General features: G+C 46.9%; 1 protein-coding gene across 1 annotated transcript in view; it reads left to right on the top strand.

Moving 5' to 3' along the window:
- Nucleotides 1-743: 743 nt before the first annotated feature.
- LOC140190173 (constitutive coactivator of PPAR-gamma-like protein 2) overlaps nucleotides 744-23440 on the top strand; it is a 61986-nt gene continuing 39289 nt past the window's right edge. The window contains exons 1-3 of the mRNA XM_072246684.1: nucleotides 744-1514; nucleotides 21832-22078; nucleotides 22570-22652. Coding sequence (XP_072102785.1) covers nucleotides 987-1514; nucleotides 21832-22078; nucleotides 22570-22652 — 858 coding nt within the window. The 5' untranslated portion in view covers nucleotides 744-986. The remainder of the gene's footprint in view (nucleotides 1515-21831; nucleotides 22079-22569; nucleotides 22653-23440) is intronic.

Below are 23440 nucleotides of genomic sequence, written 5' to 3'. Positions count from 1 at the left end.
ACTGTGAGAAGACTTGAATGGTTCGTTCGTACAATAAGATGGGCTCTTAGCCTCACAATCTACCTCGTTACAGTTTGGCACTTTATTGTTGCCTGTGCTGCACTTTCTCTGTAGCTGTTACACTTTATTCTGCATTTTGTTATTGTTTTATCTTGATCTACCTCAATGTTTTGTGATCTGACCTGTATGGACAATTTTTTCACTATATCTTGACATAGGCAACCATAATAAACCTACTCCGAGTCCAGTTCCCATTCTAAGATTCATAACTGACTTCGCAGTTTTATAAAACTCTTACAATCTTATTCAGAAAGCTGTAATTCATAGCTTTTCATCAAGTCCTGAGTGCGCAAGCGCCCGACTCGCCGTGTACGCCGGGAATTGTAGTTCTGGGGGTGATACTTCCGTCGATGCCATTGAGTGGCGGGCGAGGGTGGCGCAAGAGCACGTCAGTGGAAAGCTGGCGTTCTGCGCACGCGCCGAGGATCGGCGTCGGGAGGGGTGTTGTGGGAGTCGTAGTCTCAGTGTCGCGGCGCTCAGTTACTCCCCACAATCCCTCCGCCGGGGATTTGGCGGCCGACGGGAGCTGTAGTCCGGACACCTATTGCCGCCACGCAACGGCTGGACATGTCGGACTCCAACTCCCAGGCGGCCTCGCGCCCGCGGCGGGAGAGGGCGGGAAAAGAAGGGGGAGGAGAGAGCGGTATGGCGGCCGGCGGAGGCGTGCCGACGGCTGAAAAAAAATGTTATCCCCTCCTCCCGGTTATTAACCACCCGGGTGTCGCGGGGGAAGAAGAAGGGGAGAGATGGCGGCGGCACACGCCTGAGAGGAGGGAGGGTCGATGGTGGTTTCTTTTCTCCCCACCCTCCCCCCTCGAGGCCGTTTTAAATTCAAATCCCTCAGGGAGGAAAAAAATAACGGTTTTAACCGTCACATGAAGTTCTGAGGATATTTTTTAAAAAACACACAAGATAAATATATAATTATGGGCGTGCAAGGATTTCAGGAATTCATCGAGAAACACTGCGCCGGAGCCGTGGTGCCGGTCGAGCTGCAGAAGTTAGCCCGGGCCGCCCGCCACCGGGCCTCGGGCCCAAGGCATGGGCCTTACGCGGCGCCGCCGCCTCCTCCTCCGCCGCCGCCACCTCCGCCGCCCAGCCCGCCGCCGCTGCGGCTGCTGCTCGACGCCGAGACGGGCCTGCACCGCCTGTACGGCGGCTACTTCACCGACTGGGTGAGCGGCGGCCAGTGGAACCAGATGCTCGGCTTCCTGGCCTCGCTGTCCAGGGCGTGCGCCGGCGGCGGCGTCGAGCTGGTCGTGGCCTTCAACGGCTCGCTGGCCAAGGCCCGGCTGCCCGACTGGGTCAAGCGGCAGAACCAGGAGCGCCAGAGCGCGCAGCTGATCGTCAACCACGTCCGGCACAAGGGCACGCCGCCGCCCAAGGTCTGGTTCTTGCCGCCGCCCGGCCTGGCGCACTGCGTCCGCCTGGCTCTGCTCCGCTTCCGAGTCAAGGTGAGGTGGGGGGCGGCCGTCCAGTGGTGGGAGTGGAAGAGGGGGCCGCGGATGATGGGTGTGCAAAGGGGGCGTTGACGGGCTGAATGTGGACACGCATTGGTGGTGGGAGGCGCTGGCAGGGGTTGCATTGATCGAGATGCGAAGGGCTGGGGTGTTGACTGGGAGGTGTTGCCTATTGGCAGGGGAACGTGGGTGTGCAGGGGGCGTTGACAGGCTATATGGGGTATGAAGGGGTGGTGGGTGTGCATTAAATGGGGAGGGGCTGGTGGGGCGCATTAATGGTTGCAAAGGGGGTTGTTGGCTGGGAGATGGTGAACCTGGTCAGGAAAGGTGGGTATGCAAGGGGGGGCATTGAAATGAGTGTGTGCATTGAAAGGGAAGGAGCTGGTGGGGGTGCATTGAATGCAAGGCTGGTATTAATGCAGCACGTGCATTGACAGGGAAGCTGTGTGCGAGGGGGTAGCGATGAAGAGGGCGGACAAAACGCGGGCGTGCAATGATTGGTGGGCTGCATTGACAGGGATGCAACCTGGTGTTGGCAGGGGTGTGGATGGACATTGGCCGGGGTGTTGAGCGGGCAAGGAGGCGCAGACTGTCAAAAAGTGGGTGCACATTGATAAGATTGCAAAGGGGGGGGCGTTAAGGGGGATCTGGTGGCTGTGCATTGGCAGGGGAACCTTGATGGGAAGGGTGAGTTGGATGAGGTTGTGTGTATTGTGAGAGTCAGTGCGTATTGCTGGGATCTGGAGGGCATGCATGGGGTTGCTTCAGTAGGGAGGAGGCTGGCGTGAGGCTGCATTGATGGGGAGAGGAGTTTGCACCACCTCCCCGATGACAATGTGTAGGCTGGGAGCTGGATATGTTTGGGTATGCAAGGTGGCATTGACAGGGAGGAGGCTGGTGGGGTGGGATTTGAAGAGTGCAAGGGGGTGAATTGACAGGGAGATGGTGGATGTTGCATTGATGGGATGGTTGAGGTTGGAAAGGAATATTGCCAAGGAGGGGGCAGGGCTGGTGGACATACACTGGCAGGGATGTTCCTGAGGAGCTAGAGGCGCAAAGGGATGTTTTTAGGCTTGGGGGTATTGGAGATGGTGCGCTGGCACTGATGGAGATGGTGTAATGGGAGTGTGTTCAGGGATGGCAGGAATCAAGGAGGTGTAGAGGGGATGGTGGCAGAGCACTGAAAGGGGCTTGATGCAAGAGCGCGCGCGCACACACAGACTCTTACTTGAACCACCTTGCCTCTCAGATGTGCCAAACCAGTGAAAATGGTGCCAACTGATTCCTGCACAAAACGTGCAGTTCTACAAATTGGTGTCTGTGTGTGTGAGTGTACCAGGTCAGGAGTCAATGATGTCTCGTCTTGCGAGCATGTGCCTTCCTGGTCAAGGACCTCAGCATTTGTGTGAACACGTACACGAATTTGCAATTTCTGTAAAGGTGCAGGTAGAGTCCATCACTGAAATAGGGTAGTGGGAGCTGTGGTGTATGTTCCAGTGTTGGATTGGTGTCAAACTGATGTGCAAGATCAAAGTAAATTTATTATCAAAGTCACCATTTGCTACTTTGAGGTTCATTTTCTTGCGGGCATTTACAGGAAAATAAAGAAATACAATAGAATTTATGGAAAACTATAAAGACCTGAAAAGCATCCAATCTCAAAATGAGGACAAATTGTGCAAGATAATTTAAATAAGTGATACTGAAAACTTGTTGTAGAGTCCTTGAAAGTGGGTGTGTAGGTTGTGGAATAGTTCAGAATTGGGGTGAGTGAAGCTATCCACTCTGGTTCAGGAGCCTGTTGGTTGAAGGGTAATAACTGTTCCTGAGCCTGGTGGGGTGGTTACTAAAGCCCAATTTATACTTCTGCATCAAATGTACGCCGTAGGTACAGCGTACCCTATGCCATAGGGTAACGTGCACCTCCCCAAAAATGTAACCCATGCGTCGCGGTGACGCAGACCACAATAACTGCGATTGGTGCGCTTGGTAGCATCGCATTTCCGGTTGCTTTTCTCCGTCCTGTCTGTACACTGATGCGAAATAAATGGTTGGAGACAATGAGCCAAATCGTCAAATCTACTTGCCGACATCCGAAAATATTTGAAATGCATTTCCTCGTCCATGTCTCTCATGAAGAAACTCAACACAGTGGCATAGAAACCCCACCGCCAACTAGCATTTTGGCAGTGAATTGCAGAGCAACGCAGACACAACTACGCACGCTCGCTACGGCAAAAGTATAGATCAGGCCTACAGCGTAGCCCATACGCACAAGTATACATCAGCCTTAAGACTGCTGCATCTCCTACACGATGGTGGTAACGAGAAGAGAGAATGGCCTGGCTGATGGAGGCCGTTGATGATGGATGCTGCTTTCTTATGGCAGCGCTCCTTGTAGATGAGCTCAATGGTTGAAGGGAGACTTGACAGAGGTGTTTAAAATTATGAGGGGGGTTGATAGAGTTGACGTGGTCAGACTTTTTCCACTGAGAGTGGGGAAGATTCAAACAAGAGGGCATGGGTTGAGAATTAGAGGACAAAAGTTTAGGGATAACATGAGGGGGAACTTCTTTACTCAGAGAGTGGTAGCTTTGTGGAACGAGCTTCCAGCAGAAGTGGTTGAGGCAGGTTCGATGTTGTCATTTAAAGTTAAATTGGATAGATATATGGACAGGGAAGGAATGGAGGGTTATGGGCTGAGTGCAGGTCGGTGGGACTAGGATAAGGTAAGAGTTCGGCACGGACTAGAAGGGCCGAGATGGCCTGTTTCCGTGCTGTAATTGTTATATGGTGGGGAGAGCTTTGCCTATGAATGAATGGGTTGTGTCCACTACTTTTGATAGGCTGTTCCACTCCTGGGCTTTCCATGCTCCGTGCAAATGTGTGCCTTCCCACTCTAGTACTGCACTCCGGAGAAAGGACTGCAATCTGTTTTTAAGAGACTTTGGAATTTTTTTAATTTGTTAACCGCGTGGGAGCAGCTGGCAAAGCAAACATGTATTGCCCAGTGAGAGGCCTGTTCCATTCAAACACCGGCAGTGTCAAAGGAATTGGGGCATGTGTGTAAACAAGGGTTATACTGCTGTCGTGTTGAATGTAACTGGATTATCCTGCTCCTGCAAACATAGTGGCTGGTCACAAGGCAATTTAGGGAAGTATCAACCATGCAATCTTTTGTTTTTTAAAAAGTTGTTAAGAATGGCTGTGAAAGTAATATGCTTTAACACTCCCCCATCCCCTGGAGACCCATGATATCTGTTTTTTTGGCAGTCATAAAAATCTATTTTAAGAACTGTGGGAGATATTTTAACTTTGTGGAATCTCATCAAAGTAAAAGTAGTGGCCTGAAAATCTGGTGAAGCAGGTTTTTTTTAAAAAAAGTGTCAGGTAACCTGTAACCTTAAGTGAGACTAGCTGTGGTTGTGATGAGTAGTGTGATCAGTGTTGATAATTTACAAATGTGTAAATCGTAATATCAGTGCATTGTAAATAAATTATTGTGCAGTGGACCTTAATGGTCATAAAATGTTCGGATTGTGTGTTTATTCTGAGTAAAATCTATTACCTGTACAAGTATTCTGTAAACAGCTGGTGGAAGCATCGAATAGTAGTGGTTACTGCATGGCATGTGTGCATGGACTGTAACAGCCCAGATTCAGGTTTACACGCCTCGGGCCCTCAGCTCCATCTCGTTGGCACTGACCAAGCTGCTTCCAGGCTAGTTGCTGAGATCCCTCTAAAGCAGGGATTCTTAGCCGAGGGCCGCTGAACCTGGAAGATATTTACATCTTTATTTTCACTGACCTCGAACTGAAATTTAACATTTCCTTGTGAATAAGGATTTTCAACACTTGTAACCATGAAAACAAAATGGATTGGACGTCCAACATGACGTGTTGCTTTGTCAAAGACCACCCCACAGTTTAATGCTCATCCTTCACACTTCAAAAAATAAACATTAATTTCTACTTGCCTATATTTTAAATATTTAGTCTTTTTATTTAATGCGTTAATAAAGCAGCATATATATCACATTAGCTTTTTAACTATTTTGATAAATGTTTCAATATAACTGATTTATTTTGTAATTTTGTTTACATACATTATTCTGAGAAGGGGTCAGTAGGCTTCACTGGACTGACAAAGGGGTCTTTGGTATAAAACAGGTTCAGATTCCTGCTCTAAACCATTTCTATTCATGTAACACCATATCCTGCATTCTATTGGTATTTCCCTTGTTATTACCTCAGATCATTGTTACAATGTATGGATGGCATGCAGATTTTTTTTACGCTGTACCTCAGTATGTGACAATAGCAAAATATGTTGCCTGTCTTTCAGCCATTGTAATTGTAACACCCTTTCCAGCTTCCTCTGGCAGCTCATTGCATATACTCACCCTAACCCTAATCCTTTGTGTGTTGGGGATAAAGTTGCCCCTCAAAACCCTTCTCTTTCTCCTCTTGCTTTCTACTTTTAGACTCCCTTACCCTGGGACAAACTGTAACCATCCACATTGTCTCCAAAAATCAGGAGACACTGCCTCTCCTGATTTTGGATACCTCTATAAGGCCTCCTCCCCTCTGGGAGGGGGAAAAAAAAAGTCCCAGCCTCTTTCACTCTGCTAGTCTGCAGGCCACCCTTGGGTAAGGTGTAGCACTTCTGGAGAAAAATTTGCCAAGGATAATCCTGGTGATTAGAGCACGATTGCCTACATCATACGACATGACAAATAGTAATGATGATGGTATACTATATGGATTGCACTTGAGGTCTCTGATTCCCAAATTTATGGTGAAATGGTCTCATTTGCCACATAAGACTTTAAAACTCTGGTGAAACTCCACACCATGATGTAAATGGAGGCTTTTCTTAGCTTGAAGCAGGCGAGCAATTTCAGTTTGGAATGTAATCCAGCTCACTTTAGAGTCTGATTCGTTAACCCCAACATTCCCAGATGATCTGCATTTTGTAGGGAAGCAACAGTTGTCTTCCTGAGGGACAAGGATCAAGTTGGGGTTAACTGGGTTTGTTTGGGCTACATGGCCTGAAGGGTCCAAAGGACCAACTCCATGCTGTATCGCTAAATAAAAAATAAGTGCGGGTTTGTGAACCCAAAAGGTCGCATGGAGAACATTCAAACTCCACACAGACAGCCCGGTAGGTCAGGCCGCAGGTACTGTCAGGCAGGAGTTCTACTCGCTGCACCACTGTGCTGCCTTTAAGAGGCATTGATCCCAACAGTAAAGTCATGTAAATTATAATGCTGCAGTGGGAAAGGTCACGTGGTCACATCCAGCGCTGAGAAAACAGCCTGTAAGTGAGGGTTGAGTCAAGGTGTTTAAACCACTGTGGAAATCATGAATGTTGAGATCCTATCAGGATCCATGTTGAATTATCATTAACTCGATACATGAAATTATAATTTCCTCTCTCCCTCTCCCCCCCCCCATGTGAAAAGCAGGAATTATCAAAAATATTTCTGGTTCCTTGAAGTGAAGGAGGCAGGCACAAGCGAGAACATGAGGGGTCTAACTCTGCAGGTAGTTTCCCTGCCCATTTGCAGCTGAGTCTGATTTATTCTAGTGTCATCTGGGGTAAATTACAAACTGCTGGAGAAACCGAGTGGGTCAGGCAGCGTCTGTAGAGGCAAAGGGAAACGGTCAGAGTCTCCAACTTTGCCTTCGCAGATGCCACCTGACCTTCTCGATTCCTCCAGAAGTTCATTTGTAACTTGGTTGATACACTCCGTCTCCTACAAAAGTACCCTTACTGTTTTTACCCTGCTTGTAATAGAAGTTGCATGTTTATGGTATCAATGTTTGTATAAGCAGCATGCTATTTTTTTAAAGGCAAAATTCTTATTGTTTTTGAATCATCCTATTTGTATGCCCTCCAGCTCCCCCTGCCCTGTATCTGTGCTCCTCCAGTCTTGGCCTTTTTCCCATTCCCGAATTCCTACCCCATTGGAGTCCATGCCTTCAGCAGCTCAGGAATTTCCTCACAATTTCCCTTCACCTATTTCCTTTTTAATCTTTGGCTGAACTTTTAGTCACCTGCCTTAAAATCTCAAGTCCCATGGAGTTTTAAAGAAAAGTTTGTTGCTGTGCATCTCCTTCACGTTTTACTGTATTAAAGGTACTATACAAATGCAGGTCCTTGCCACGTTTCTTAAAATTACTTTGCTTGAGTTAGCTGATGTGTGCTAAAGTTCAATTCATAATTGCAATCACTGCTCTTTGGCACCATTGATATGAATGTGACCTTGTCTGTGTTGTGAATACCAGAATTGTTTGTGCAACTGTATGCTTGTAAATCTAACAGTATATTCAATTGATCTTTGTCTCCCCAACTTAAGTGTTGAAATATGATTTGTTTTAAATACACTGGCCCAGTAGCTTCATCCCAGTTGAGTTCCTGTGTGTGTGAATGGCGGCCCAGTTTCTTCAGTGTACGTACGGGCTGTCCCCGTGTAATGAGATCCATAAGTCAGATCTGTCCCCAAAGTTGGAAGATACACAGCAAAAATCTCTCTGGTATCTGTAGCTCCACAGTATTGTAAGGATCAACATTAAAAGTAGGTAGATAGAATTTCTGTAAGTTGAGAGGGAAGGGGAAACTGGTTCTGACATTTGTAAGACCAAATGTATTAATTTATGTATTTAGAGATTCAGTGTGGATCAAGCCCTTCCGGGACAACAAGCCGCATCGCCCAGCAACCTACTGATGTAACATTAGTCTAATTGCAGGACAATTTACCGGGACCGATTAACCTACTAACCCAGTTTGGACAGTGGGAGGAAACCGGAGCACCTGGAGGAAACCCATGGGGAGGACGTACAGACTCCTGATGGCGGCGCTGGAGTCCTGAGCTGTAACAGTGTTGTGCTAACCAGCACGCTACTGTGGCACACATGCTGGAGTTTCAAACTCAATATTGTGGGAGTTTGCTCATATGCAGGAGTGTCCATAAGTTGAGTGTTTGAAACCTGGGGACGATCTGTACTGATTTGTAGTTAGTTGTTTCTCTCTCCCTTTGGTCTAATGGCTGAGACCTTTGGCACCTTTTCCAAAGTGGATCTATTGTGTTGATTTTTGATGTGAGCGGTTGTCAGATGTGCTGACGTCTGAGTAGAGTCTGTCAGCATGGAAGTGAACCCAACTCATCCATGCCAATGGTGTTGCCCAGCAGAGAGGTTCCATCTGGCCAACCTTGGTCCATAACCCTCTAAACCTCTCCACTCCACACACTTAGCTAGCTGGAGTCGGCAGTCTGGTCCATCGATCCAGCTCTGACACTTAGTGAGATCATGACTGATCTGACTGTGACTCAGCTCTGCCTACCTGCCTTTTCCCCACAATCCTTCATTCCCTAGTAGTCATACAGAAGTACAGCACAGAAATAGACCCTTTGGCTCTTTAAGTCCATGCCAAAACTATTTAAACTGCCTACTCCCATTGACCTGAACCCTCCACACCCCTCTCATCCATGTATGTAACCAGACTTCTCTTAAACGAAGTCGAGCTCACATGCACTACTTGTGCTGGCAGCTCATTCCACACTGTCGCAGTCCTCTGAGTGAAGAAGTTTTCCCTCATTCCCCTTAAACTTTTCACCTTTCACCCTTTATCCATGACCTCTGGTTGTTGTCCCATCCAATCTCAGTGGGAAAAAAAGCATTTACCCTATCTATATCTCTCATAATTTTGTATGCCTCTATCAAGTCTCCTCTCAACTTATCTAACTAGCACAAAAGAGGTGCCTCTACTACATCCCTGGACAGAGAATTCCACAGATATGTTACACGCTGGGATAAACAATTTCTCCTTGTCTCCACCCTAAATGATTTATTTAAAGATACAACACAGAGTAGGACTTTCTAGTCTCACTGCCCAGCAACCCCAAAAACCCCGATTTAACCCTAACCAAATCACAGGACAATTTACATTGGACTGTGAAAGGAAACTAGAACACTGGGACAAAAGCCTACATTCGACAAGGAGGAGGTACAGAGACCCCTTACAGAGAACGTAGAACAGAGAATAGTACAACACATTACAGGCCCTTCGGCCCACAATGTTGTGCCGACCCTCAAACCCTGCCTCCCATATAACCCCCCACCTTAAATTCCTCCTTATACCTGTCTAGTAGTCTCTTAAACTTCACTAGTGTATCTGCCTCCACCACTGACTCAGGCAGTGCATTCCACGTACCAACTACTCTCTGAGTGAAAAACCTTCCTCTAATATCCCCCTTGAACTTCCCACACCTTACCTTAAAGCCATGTCCTTTTGCATTGAGCAGTGGTGCCCCGGGGAAGAGGCGCTGGCTACCCACTCTATCTATTCCTCTTATTATCTTGTACACCTCTATCATGTCTCCTCTCATCCTCCTTCTCTCCAAAGAGTAAAGCCCTAGCTCCCTTAATCTCTGATCATAATCCATACTCTCTAAACCAGGCAGCATCCTGGTAAATCTCTATATCCTTTCCAATGCTTCCACATCCTTCCTATAGTGAGGCGACCAGAACTGGACACAGTACTCCAAGTGTGGCCTAACCAGAGTTTTATAGAGCTGCATCATTACCTCGCGACTCTTAAACTCTATCCCTCGACTTATGAAAGCTAACACCCCATAAGCCTTCTTAACTACCCTATCCACCTGTGAGGCAACTTTCAGGAATCTGTGGACATGTACCCCCAGATCCCTCTGCTCCTCCGCACTACCAAGTATCCTGCCATTTACTTTGTACTCTGCCTTGGAGTTTGTCCTTCCAAAGTGTACCACCTCACACTTGTCCAGGTTGAACTGCATCTGCCACTTCTCAGCCCACTTCTGCATCCTATCAATGTCTCTCTGCAATCTTTGACAATCCTCTACACTATCTACAACACCACCAACCTTTGTGTCGTCTGCAAACTTGCCAACCCACCCTTCTACCCTCTCATCCAGGTCGTTAATAAAAATCACGAAAAGTAGAGGTCCCAGAACAGATCCTTGTGGGACACCTCTAGTCACAACCCTCCAATCTGAATGTACTCCCTCCACCACGACCCTCTACTTTCTGTAGGCAAACCAATTCTGAATCCACCTGGCCAAACTTCCCTGGATCCCATGCCTTCTGACTTTCTGAATAAGCCTACCATGTGGAACCTTGTCAAATGCCTAACAAAATCCATGTGGATCACATCCACTGCACTACCCTCATCTATATGCCTGGTCACCTCAAAGAACTCTATCAGGTTTGTTAGACGCGATCTGCCCTTCACAAAGCCATGCTGACTGTCCCTGGTCAGACCATGATTCTCTAAATGCCCATAGATCCTACCTCTAAGAATCTTTTCCAACAGCTTTCCCACCACGGACATAAGGCTCATTGGTCTATAATTACCCGGACTATCCCTACTACCTTTTTTGAACAAGGGGACAACATTCGCCTCCCTCCAATCCTTCAGTACCATTCCCGTGGATAACGAGGACATAAAGATCCTAGCCAGAGGCTCAGCAATCTCTTCCCTCGCCTTGTGGAGCAGCCTGGTGAATATTCCGTCAGGCCCCGGGGACTTATCTGTCCTAATGTATTTTAACAACTCCAACACTTCCTCTCCCTTAATATCAACATGCTCCAGAACATCAACCTCACTCATATTGTCCTCACCATCATCAAGTTCCCTCGCATTGGTGAATACCGAAGAGAAGTACTCATTGAGGACCTCGCTCACTTCCACAGCCTCCAGGCACATCTTCCCACCTTTATCTCTAATTGGTCCTAACTTCACTCCTGTCATGAGAACGCCAGGACTGAATTCTGACGCCCCGAGCTGTAAGAGTCACGCAAGCCACTATGTTACCATGGCGCCCCAAATTTATTTCCCAAACCTTGAAGCCATGTTCCCTAGTCCTAGTCTCAGTTAGCAGTTGAAATGACTTTCCTGTCTCCATCTTGTGCCCATCTCAACCACTATTTCTGGTAGCTCATTCCAAACTTGTAGCACCCTTTGTGTACAGCTGCCCCTCCCTCACCCTCCTCCTCCCTGACATTAAACCTATAACCTCTTGTTTTTATCATCTCCTTGGGGTAGTAATTTCACCTTGCCTGTGCCCTTCAGGGTCTTGTACATCTCAGCACGTTCCAGGGAATAAAGTCCATATCTACTCAATCTCACAGATCACGTGTTAAAACTGGCCATTTGGAAAAGTGTCCCGATGAAGGGTCTTGGCCCAAAATGTTGACTGTTTGTGTGTGTTAATGGGGGAAGTGGGTGTTACAGGAGGGGAGGGGATGTCACTGGAGTCTTGGGGCAAAGTTTATCCCTTACTGGCATTTATGCTGTACCAAGGCAGGGGCTTTCAATGCTGAATAGAGACTGTGCTTTAATAATTAACTGAGGAAAGGAATTTTTGCTTAATCTGTTGTGAATAGAATGTGGGTGAGCCACTGGTTGGTTGCATTGTGTCACTCGGGCTTTGTGACTGTGGGCGCACTGCATTGGCAATCTGTCACAGTGAGTTAGCTTGACCCAGTGATGCCACATTGGCCGCAGTGGGTTTGGTCAGTCTGTTAGCTATACTTTTGTGGTCGGTGCAAGCAGGTTCATCCTGGCTTTTCCGTGACTCTCAGGCCTTCTTCACTTTCATGCAGCAAGCTCTTCTGTTGTCACACTGATCTCTGCTGGAGCAGATTCCACCACACCTCTGGTAGCTGATGATGGATCAGTACTGCTTGTGCATCGAAAAGAAAGGTGCACAGAGTGTGAAGCATTCTCTCGCTCCCTGTTCACCCTTCTCACAGTCTCTTTAGTGGCTTGAAGTTGACTGTAGAGATTTGGTTCAGACTTGATGGCTGTGATTTGTAGGGGTAGTTTTGGGGATGGGGGAGTTAAAGTTCAAAGTAAAATTACCAAAGTACATATGTATCACCGTATACATACCTGGGATTTATTTTCTTGTGAGCACACTCAGTAAATGTGTAATAGAATAATAATCATAATAGAATCAATGAAAGACCACACTTGGGCATTCAACCAGTGTGTAAAAGACAACAAACTTTAAATATGAAGGTAATCAATAATAAGCAATAAATATCAAGAAAAAAAGATGAAGAGTTCTTGAAAGCAAGTCCATGGCTTGTGGGAGCAATTCAGTGATGGATCAAGTGAAGTTGAGTAAAGTTATCCCCTTTGATGGTTGAGAGGTAATAACTGTCCCTGAACTTGGCGGTGTGATTCCTGAGGCTCCTGTACTACCTTCCTGATGGCAGCAGTGAGATGAGAGCGTGTCCTGAGTGGTGGGGTCCCTAATTATAGTTGCTGCTTTCCTGTGACAACACTCCATATAGATGTGCTTAGTGGTGGGAGGACTTCACTCTTAATGGACTGGGCTACATTTTGCAGGATTTTCCATTCAAGGGCATTGTTGTTTCCATTCCAGGCTGTGATGCAGCCAGTCAATATATTTTCCACTACCCATCCATAGAAATTTGTCAAAGTTTTAGATGTAATGCTGGATATCTGCAATTTCCTAAGGAAGTAGAAGTGCTGCTGCGCTTTCTTCATAATTGCACTTGCCCAGGACTGGTCCTCCGGAATGATCACACCGAGGAAATTACTGTTGCCGACCCTCTGCAGCTGTGGTCCTCCAGTGAGGGCTGGCTCATGCACCTCTGGTTTCCTCCTGAAGTCAATAACCAGCTCCTTGGTGTTCTGACTGGCCAAAGAAGGAAAGGGGCTTTTTTTCGATTGCTTGTTGTGTTCTGAATATTGTCGGTGTGCCATGTTGATACCAGAATGTGTGACAACACTTGCAGGCTGTACCCCAGCGAATCCTTAAAACACAAACAACACATTTGACTGTATATTTTGATGTACATGTGATTAAAAAAGAAAATCTGAATCCTTGGTCCTTCTGCAAGTACTTGTGCTGGCTGTTTCCCTCAACCCTCTTGTCCTCATTTCTGCTGATGTTCCTGGTAAAAGCAGCCATAGTGCCAGCTGAGACAACGGTCCTTTACATGGATGATGGCAAGCTTCCCAGTCTGTTCATCACCAAACCTGCACCTTATAACACTATCATAGCTTTATTAAGATCAGTGTTCTACCACGTTTCCATGAGACTATAAGAAATAGGAGTAAAATTATGCCACTTGGCCCATCAAATCTACTGTCATTCCATTATGTTTAATTTATTATTCCTCTCAATGGCATTCTCCTGCCTTCTTATAACCTTTGACATGCTTACTAATCAAGAAACTATCAACCTCCGCTAAATATACTCAATGAGTTGGCCTCCACAGCTGTCTGTGGCAATGAATTCCAAAGATTCACCACCCCCGACTAAAGAAATTCCTCCTCCTCTCTTCTAAAGGGATGTCCTTCTATTCTATTCTGAAGCTGTGCCCTCTGGTCTTAGACTCCTCCATTATAGGAAACAGCCTCTCCACATCCACTCTATCTCGGCCTTTCAATATTCAGTAGGTTTCAATGAGGTCCCTTCCCAATCCCAGAGCCCAGAGCCATCAAATGCTCCTGAGCCCTTTGTGAGTTCAGGTAGTACTCAGCCTGGTCCGGTTGAGTTTCTGTTTGAAGGTAGTCAGTGTCTTTCTAAATATCCAGTAGAGATTATTGATCACTCTTGTGTACATTCAACAGCTGACACTCGCTTTGTGCCAATGTTACTTGTTAAAGATGGGTAGCATTGGCACGGAGCAAGAGTCAGCTGTTGAATGTACACAACAAGGGTGCTCAGTAAAGCCTGTGTACTATCTGGATAGCATGCAGAACTGGGTGGCTTCATTATCTGAGGAGCTACATTTAGATAATTGGCAACCATTGCTATTTTTGGCCCTGAAATGGAGGGATGGTTCTGGTTTGAGTAGAAACTGTTGGCAACTGGGAAACTGATGCATGATATCTGAGGTTGAAGTACTTGACTAACAACCAGTGTTCTCAGAGAATACTCAGAGAACCTTTGATTCTCAGAGTAGTCTCAGAGGAGTGAAAAGACCATTTGCCCTGGCAAGTCCAGGTTGGAGAGCATGTCTTGTAGGTTGAGCGAGCAAGGGCTTTGTTATTTTGATTGAAGGAGGACAAGAGGTGACGATCGAGGTGTACAAGATGATAAGAGGCACAAATTGAGTGGACAGCCAAGGACTTTTACCTGGGGAGGAAATGGCTATTACCAGGAGCCATAATTTTAAGGTGACTGGAGGAAAGTATGTAGGGGTGAATTTCTTTACACAGAGTAGTGAGTGTGTGGAACACCCTGCCAGGTGTGGTGGTAGAGGCAGATACGCTCGGGGCATTTAAGAAGCTCTTAGATAGGCACATGGATGATAGAAAAATGGAAGGTTATGTTGGAGGGAAGGGTTAGTTTGCCTTAGAGTAGATTAAAAGGTCAGTACAACATTGTGGCCCAAAGGGCCTGTACTGTGCTGTTCTGTACTGTCTGCAAGAGCAGTCCAGCTAACCCCTCTTCCCATCTTCCCACAGAGTCTAAATGTTTCGCTTTGAGATACTTACTCAGCTCCCTCATGGAATCTGCTGATCACTGAGCATTGCAGAGCAGATCCCAGCCACTGGCTGCTTTCTTTGAAAATAAAGAATCCTCATACTACTTTTGGTTCTTTTGTCTGTCACTTTTTTTTCTTCAGTAGGACAGCGCCAGCGATCACGGGCTGGGGTTCCATTCCTGCCACTGTGAGGAGTTTGTATGTTCAACCCTGTGACAGTGTGTGCTTCCTCTGGGTGTTCCAGTGTCCTAGAAGGGTTAGGGTTAGTGAGTTGAGGGCGTGCTGTGTTGGCGCCAGAAGTGTAACGACACTTGTGGGTTGCCCCGAGCACATCCTTGAACTGTCAGTGCTCGGTTGTTAGCAAACAATGCATTTTGATGTGTGAGAAATTAAGGTAATCTGATGGGGAAGCTCCTGAACTGGAAGAACAGTCACTCTTACTGCTCTCAATACAATTCTTTAAGGTTTAAGTGCCTTCACCTTTAATTTTCTCTCTCGTCCTCAATATTCCCTCCTGCCTTCTGCTGTTCGGTGAAAAATAACTCAAGCATCTCCATTTTCCTGAAATCCCTTAAACCTGTTTTCGTTCTGTGAATTGCTTCCTGGCCTCATCCAGGGCTTTCACATCTTCAGTTGCATGCTCATACAGCAGGGAAACAAGTCCCTGGGCCAGCCATCAAGCACCCTGCACTGATCCCATTTCGTTTCTCTGCCCCCACATTCCGTCAACTCCTCTCAGATCCTGCCCCACAGTTTACCTACCGATCTGTGTAGAACAGTGAACAGGTTAGCGCTGGACAGGCTATTCAGCACACTACAGTACTGTGTGAAAGCCTTGGGGGTGTGTGTGTGTGTGTGACTGGCACGCTACTGTTGTAATTATGTACCGCACTGTACTGCAAAAAACAATCAGATGTGAGTGTATTTAAGTCAGAGGTCGCTGGCTTGTTGATGAGTCAGGGTGTGAAAGGTTATGGAAAGAAGGCAGGAGAATGCGGTTGAGAGCGAAATGGATCAGCCTTTGATGTAGTGGTGCAGCAGAGTCGATGGGCCGAATGGCCTGATTCTGCTCCGTTGTCCTGTGGTCTCTCCACAGGGAAGTAGGGGAAACCAGAGTTGCTGTACAGGGAGGGGTAAAGGTCTGCACATGGGTAGTGCCAGGGGGCAGGATTGAACCCAGGTCACTTGGAGCTGCAAGCCAGCAGCTCTACTGTGCCACTTGTACCCAAACCATTTTACTTCCCTTGCTTTCCAAACATTCCCTTTTAAAAACCAGGATCCAATAAATGTTTTCCTTGGACACCTAACACATACAAAAAGCTGAAGGAACTCAGCAGGTAAAAGGCCTGGGCCTGAAATGTCGACTGCTCATGTTTTTCCATAGATTCCACCTGACCTGAGTTCCTCCAGCATGTCTTGTGTATTACCCTGGATTTGCAGTACCTGCAGAACCTCTTGTGTTTCTGATGAGCGTATTTTCAGCCTGCACGGTGCTGTCAGCTTTCCATATGTCCTGTTTTACTTGGACTCTCCATGAGCCACAGCCAATCAGAAGCTGCCTTGTCATGGTTGATGACTTTGGCCCCGCCCCTCTAAAATATGGTTCTTTAACTAATGACTGGATTGAGGCTAAGAGGGGGTTTGGCTGGGACCTGAATTGTGACACCTCAGTAGCCACATGCAAGCTTTTGCAGATGATTGAGAGTCAAGCACAGAATAGAAACAGTCCCTTCAGCCCAACTAATCTATGCTGAACAAAATGCCCATTTAAAGATCCAGTTGCCCATATCCCTCTAAACCAAGGAGCAAAGGATGTTAGGAATGGCGAGGATGGAGCGCCACAGGAGGCTGGAGGGGGGGAGGCATGGGTGGTGCAGTCCTACCCGGTCCTAAGACTGCAGGCAAGGTCATTTGATTAAACAATTGGTTTACCAATCATTACAGAATGTCTTTCTGGTGCTCCCCACTCTCTCCCCTCTCCGTTCCCCCTTTTCCAACCATGATACCCCTCTCCCACCTCCAATCCTCTGAGGACTGGCTCATGGACCTCCGGTTTTGTCCTCCTATGCTCAATATACTCAGCTCCTTGGTCTTACTGGCATCAAGCAAGAGGTTGTGGCGCATTCAAGCAGATTTTCAATCTCCCTGCTATATGCCAATTTGTCGCCACCTTTAATTCAGCCAACAGAAAGACAGCCAACTCGCCCTGTTTATGACCATCATATTTTTAACCAACTCTAAGTAAGGTCTTGGGTGGCAGAGTGGAGATACCAAAGGAAGTGTAAGGCAATCATGGTCACGTGGTCCTATGAGCAGCTGGTGCATACCACTGACATCAAGCAGACGATCTCTAAAGAGTATTGATAATGGCTGGGGTCACCCGTCTTGTAGAGACACTGCCCAGAAGAAGGCAATGGCAAAGTACTTCTGTAGGAAAATTTGCCAAGAACAGTCATGGTCACGAAAGGAGAAAAGAATAAGTACTGCAGTGTGGAAAGGTATTACAGACAGATGGAAGACCATGATTACCCACGTCATACGACACGGCACAAGACGATAAGGTTACCCTTCAGTCTTCTATGCTCAAAGGAATAAAATCTGAACCTGCCCAATCACTTCCTATAAACCCAGTCCCTCAAGTCCTGGCAACATTCTTGTAAATGCCCACTGTGTTCTTTGTAGCACAATGGCATCTTTCCTTTAGCAGGGTGTCCAAGGCAGAGCACAGTATTCCAAATCTGTTGCCGCCAAAGTCACTTTCTCAGAAGGCAAGATCCTGTCTGTGTTAGAGCTGGTTCCGCATCCACAGATGTGACTTGGCTTGCCCTACAATTTCTAGAGGTGGGGTCAGTTAGGTGGACGTTGTTGCACTGGCCTATTCTGATCAACAGGTTTGTGAGGCTGCAGGTGGTCTCCTGTTATTCCCTCACTCTCTGCTCCCCTTGCACGTGGGCTGAGGACAGTTGCAAGAGCCCAGGTCTCATTGAGAATGGAGCCTCCATTCTCCATTCTGTCACTCACTAAATTTTCCCCATTCTGACCGGATTCAATCAGTGTGTGGATTCAAACCTTGTATTCCTGTTCTTTGCATCAGTCACCAGCTCCTTACCAAGCAAGCACACCTGCCTTTGTAAGGCGCCGTGCACTGTCAGTGGTAGGACTTGTTTGTGAGGGTTATGTGGTATACCTGTTGCTCTGTGAGGTGTGAAGTTTACAGATTGGGTTGTATTTTCCAAGAAGCAATGCAAAATTTCTCTTGGTGGAAAAACTTCATATCAGAGTACTTGCACTGAATGAATACTTCATTATATTTTAATCTTTATCTCATTTCCTGAGTATGTTATTCTATATACACCTCCACACACAAATTCTTGATTAGACTGCAACCAGTAGATATTTCCCTAGGATCTGTTATTCCAGAAATAAACCCCTGAACCCCTAGATTCGATCCCAGCCTGTAACCCACCTCAGGAATCTATTATTTTGCATATAAACCTCTGAGCCCCTGGATTAGGTCCCAGCCTGTAACCAAATCTCAGGGATCTGTTATTCAATGTATAAATGCTCCTGAACCCCTGGATTAGGTCCCATCCTGAAACTTGCTCCCAGAGATCTGTTATAGCCTCCCCCCCCCCCCCCCCCCACCAGACCCCTGGATTTGACACCACCCTGTAACTCACTCCTGGGGACCTTTTGAATATGACCCCCCCCCCCCCACAACACCACCACCACCCTGTACAGTCCACCCCCCCGCCCCAATCACCACCTGGGGTAGATTCCAGCCTGTAACCCTCTCTCAGTAGTCTTATTCTTCATGAATCAGAATATTGAGGGATTTGGTGTGGGGGGGGAGTGTTCAGACTTGTTCAAAACCTGCTGGTTCCCACTCCATCGCAATTGATTGATGCATGTGTGTCACAAGCTGTATCCATGATTTTAACTTGTAACAATCCCTTTCTCACCATAGATCATTCCACTGACTCTTTGGAAATGATTGAGGCATTGATTACATACATTGCGAGCAGTCTATGTCCCTTGGGCTTGCCACTGTAGTCAGCTGAAACTGAGCTGTGGATCAGGTGTGATCAGATAGGTGTTACAGGGATGTTTTCCCCTGTAAAAATGAAGGCACATGGTGCTGGAGAAATGATCATCAACAAAAGAACTTGAGGAGCAAGTTTCTCTGGAAGAAACAAGGGTTCCTGTACCTCTTTGCCCTGGAGAGTTGTTAACTTGTGCAGAATTTTTGAGTGACCTCAGATTTTAAACAGGAGGATCTAGAGTTATGAGAATTAGGCAGTGAGCTAGAGTTGAGGCCACTGTCTTATTGAACTGTCAGGCTTGGAGTAGGCAGTGGTGGGAGGGGTGATGTTATGTTCAAACACATGGGTAGGCTAACAAGCTTGTGTAACTAGTTACTGTATGCACCAGTACAACCCAAGTGTTTATACAACAACAGACCCATTCCCACCAGTACTGTACCCCGGTGTTGTACCGTGATGGACCCGTCCTCACCGATTACCACGTCATTGCTCCTCGGCATTCCCTGGCTTGGGTACGGTGTGGAGTGAGTGCTGCATGGCTCTGGGACAGTACACGGTGAGTACTGAGTCAGGACAATTTGTTTTTGTCAGGCTGTTACTGCCTGAAGGAGTTGAGCCATCTGGGGAGCTGTGTGTTATTTTTAACAATTCCACCAGGTTGGCACTGTTTGTGCTGTGGGATTGGGGTGTGCTTTTGCTCGAAAGTATAGCTTGCATCACCGAGTGTTCTCTCTGTATCCTAATGAGTACTGGAAGTTTTGTGCTGAGTGAATACACTTCATCACTGCAGGGCTGAGGTGATGCCTGTCTGCTGCCTTTGATTTGGACTGCTTTAAAGCACTTGCTGCAAAGCAAGATAGGAAAATAAATCAAATGTTGGCATACCGGGAATGCTCATCGGGTATCTCTGGAGATGGAGAAGCAGAAGTTGCTAGACCTTGGCAAGGAATAGCAGCTTTGATTTGGTTGCCTGGAACTACTGTACTGAATTCTAGGATGAGAGGGTTGTGCAAATAAAACAAAGTGAGGTGTTTAATGAAACCTGTAACACATTTTATTGAACTCCACAACCATGCTTAAAATCCTTACGTAATAATATCATCACGTTAATAACAACCAGCCTCTTAAAGTGAAACCCAACTCAATGTTGGTTGTGAATTATGTATATTTCTCCCAATTACGTTACCCTACTTGCACGATTGGCATTTGATGTCTCTGGGCCAGTCCTTGATGGATTTCTGAAGAAAAAATCTGCAGAAAGTGATGGATGCAGCCCAGTCTTTCACATTTCCCCACTATTGAAGGCACCTACATGGAGCGCTGTTGTAGGAAAGCAGCATCCATCTTCAAGGACACACTACCCCCCACCACCACCACCACCACCCAGGCCATACTCACTTCTCACTACTGTCATCAGGCAGGAAGTACAGAAACCTTCGGTCCCCCGCCACCAGGTTCAGGAACAGTTATTACTCTACAACCATCAGGCTCCTGAACCAACATGGATAACTTCATTCACCTCAACTGATTCCACAACCTATAGACTCACTTTCAAGGACTTAACAACTTATGTTCTCAGTATTTATTTTTGCACACTGGTTGTTTGTCAGTGGCAGTGAAAAGCTTTTTGTTTTGCATGCCATCCAGATAGATCATTCTGCATTTGGGGCTGCATAGTAGTTAGCATAACACTTTACAATGCCAGCCGCTTCCTGTAAGGAGTTTGTACGTTCTCCCCACGGCCACATGGGTTTCTTCCCATCGTCCAAAGATGTACGGGTTGGTGGTTTAATCGGTCATTGTAAATTACCCTGTGATTAGGCTAGGGTAATATCAAGGGTTGCTGGGCAGCGTAGCTTGTAGGGTTTGTTCCATGTGTGTATCTCAATAAATAAATAGATCATTCCGGACCTAAGTATATTGAGGTAGGACAAGGGTAAAATAATAACAGTTTGCACAATGTGATGTTCCAGTGAGAGAGTGCAGTACAGCCAGACAAAGTGCAAGGGCCACAGCGAGGTAGATTGAGAGATGATCCTTATTGTACTGTAGGTCTGATGATTGTGCTTGAGCTCTCCTTGAGCCTCGTGATACGTCCTTTCCGGCTTTTGTATTCACTGACCGATGGGAGGGGTGGAGGAGAATAGAGAGTATCCAAGGTGGGTGGCATCTCTGTTTATGTCGGTTGCACTACTGGGGTAACACATGAGGGTGAAACTCCTAGGGATTGTGTCGAGGTTCAGTGTTGTGGTGTTTCAACAAAAGAGGGGTCACAGATGACGCATACCAAGTTTGAAAAAATAACACACTAAAACAAGGAGTTTTAAAGAGATCTGGGTTAGCAGCTAGTGCCACTGATTTGGGTTCATTTCCCAACACAATAAGGAGTTTGTATGTTCTCTCTGTGACTGCGTGGGTTTCCTCAGGTGCTCCAGCTTCCTTCCACATTGCAAATGCATACGGGTTAGTGGGTTAATTGGTCACATGGGTGTCATTGTGTGGTGCGAGCTCATTGGGCCAGAGGTCCAGTTATCGTGCCATAACAAAGTTTGGTGGGGGTAGACGTTGAACATAGAGGTGCTCAATCTCTGGGTTGAGCCTCGAACGTTGGGAATGTTTAAAGAGGTAGTAGGTAAATATTGGGCAGTACCAGAGAAGAGCAATTGAGAAGATCAGCCATAGTGGGGCACACACCTGCCCCCTCCAGTCCTCAGGTTTGAGCAGTTGCTAACGTTGTGCCCCCTTGTCCCGTTGTAGGTAGTTCAGAGCATCGAGGACCACCACCAGGAGGTGATCTCCTTCTACCGTGAGAATGGTTTCCACGGCCTCATTGCCTACGACTCCGAGTACGCCCTGTGCAACGTCCAGTGCTACCTCAGTGCGCATGCTCTCAAGCTGAGCTGGAATGGCAAGAGCCTCACCACCAACCAGTACCTGATGCAGGAGGTGGCCAAGCAGCTGAATGTCAACCCCGCCCACTTCAGCATCTTTGCCGCCCTGCTGGGTAGGTGCTTTAGAGAACGTCCCCAGAAAATAAAACCTGTATCCCAGTTCCTCCTCTCCCTGGTTCTCCATCCTCTAGCACAGCACTAACCTCCCCACCATCGAGCACATCTTTGAAAGGCAATGCCTCGACAAAGCCGCATCCATCATTAAAGGGCCCTCACCATCCAGGACCTGCCCTTTTCTCATTACTACCATCAGAGAGGGGTGCAGGAGCCTGAAGATCCACACTCAGCATTTCAGGAACAGCTTCTTCCCTCTGTGCCATTTGATTTCTGAACATCCATGAACACTACCTCACTAATTCTTTCTTGCACTACATCTTATTTTTATTGCAACCAATAGAAGTTTTTTTTTGCCTTGAACTGTACCGCTGACGCAAAGTAGTTTGTTTTGCTGGCACCTCTTATCTCTGGAAAACGGATGCCGTGGGTTTTCGGTGTTTAGTTGTTTAACCTTCCCAACCAGATTCTTTCTCCCTTGTTTATTCAGGTAACCACATCCTCCCAGATGAAGATCTGGCTGCTTTCCATTGGAGCCTATTGGGCCCAGACCACCCCTTGGCCTCTCTGAAGGTGAGCAGACTTGGCTAAAGTTCAAAAGAAAAGATTAGGTTTTGTATGTCGCATGTCCATCAAAACATGCAGTGAAATGAGTTGCTTTGCTTCAACGACCAGCACAGTTTAAGGATTTTGTCAGAGACAAAAGTCACCACACTTCCATTGTCAACATAGCATACCCATAGCTTACTAACCCTAACCTGTCCTGTACATCTTTGGAATATGGGGGTGGGGACTGGAGCACGCAGAGGAAACCCCCGTTGTCATGCGGTGAACATAGAAACTCTTTAGAGACAGCAGCAGGAATTGACCTCAGTCAGTGTTTCAGGAAGCATTGCACTAACTGCTCCGAAACTGTGCCGCCCCTCAGCTCAGAGAATGTACATAATCCTGCACCCTTGGGAGATGGTATAATTTTCCAGACTATTGGATATCACTCTGATCGCTGGTTCACTTTTTCGCAGATGTTCACCTAGCAGCATGTTATGTAATAAATTTCCCAGTGAATCCATTGCAATTAAATAAACTTGAGGTAAAATGGAGCCACTAGTGAAGGAGGCGGTTGACCTGTGAGAGGTGCTGGAGTGAGGGAACTATTGACAGTGCCCCAGTGACAATGCCGCGGGTGGGGAAGGGAAGGAGGGAACTGATATTACAGGAAGAGAGGGAAATTGGGTGGGGAAAACCCCAGTATAAAAAGAGATTGGGATGTAGAAGGGAACCCTTGAAATCAAATGGAGAGCGGGAAATTGGAGGGGAGGGCTTTCCTACCCCAATATTAGAGTGGGAAGTGTCGGGGAGCC

Source organism: Mobula birostris, chromosome 29 (assembly GCF_030028105.1).
Source record: "Mobula birostris isolate sMobBir1 chromosome 29, sMobBir1.hap1, whole genome shotgun sequence".
In the NCBI taxonomy this organism is placed as follows: Eukaryota; Metazoa; Chordata; class Chondrichthyes; order Myliobatiformes; family Myliobatidae; genus Mobula; species Mobula birostris.
The sequence above is the reverse complement of the archived record's forward strand: the minus strand, read 5'-3'. Positions and strand labels throughout refer to the sequence as shown.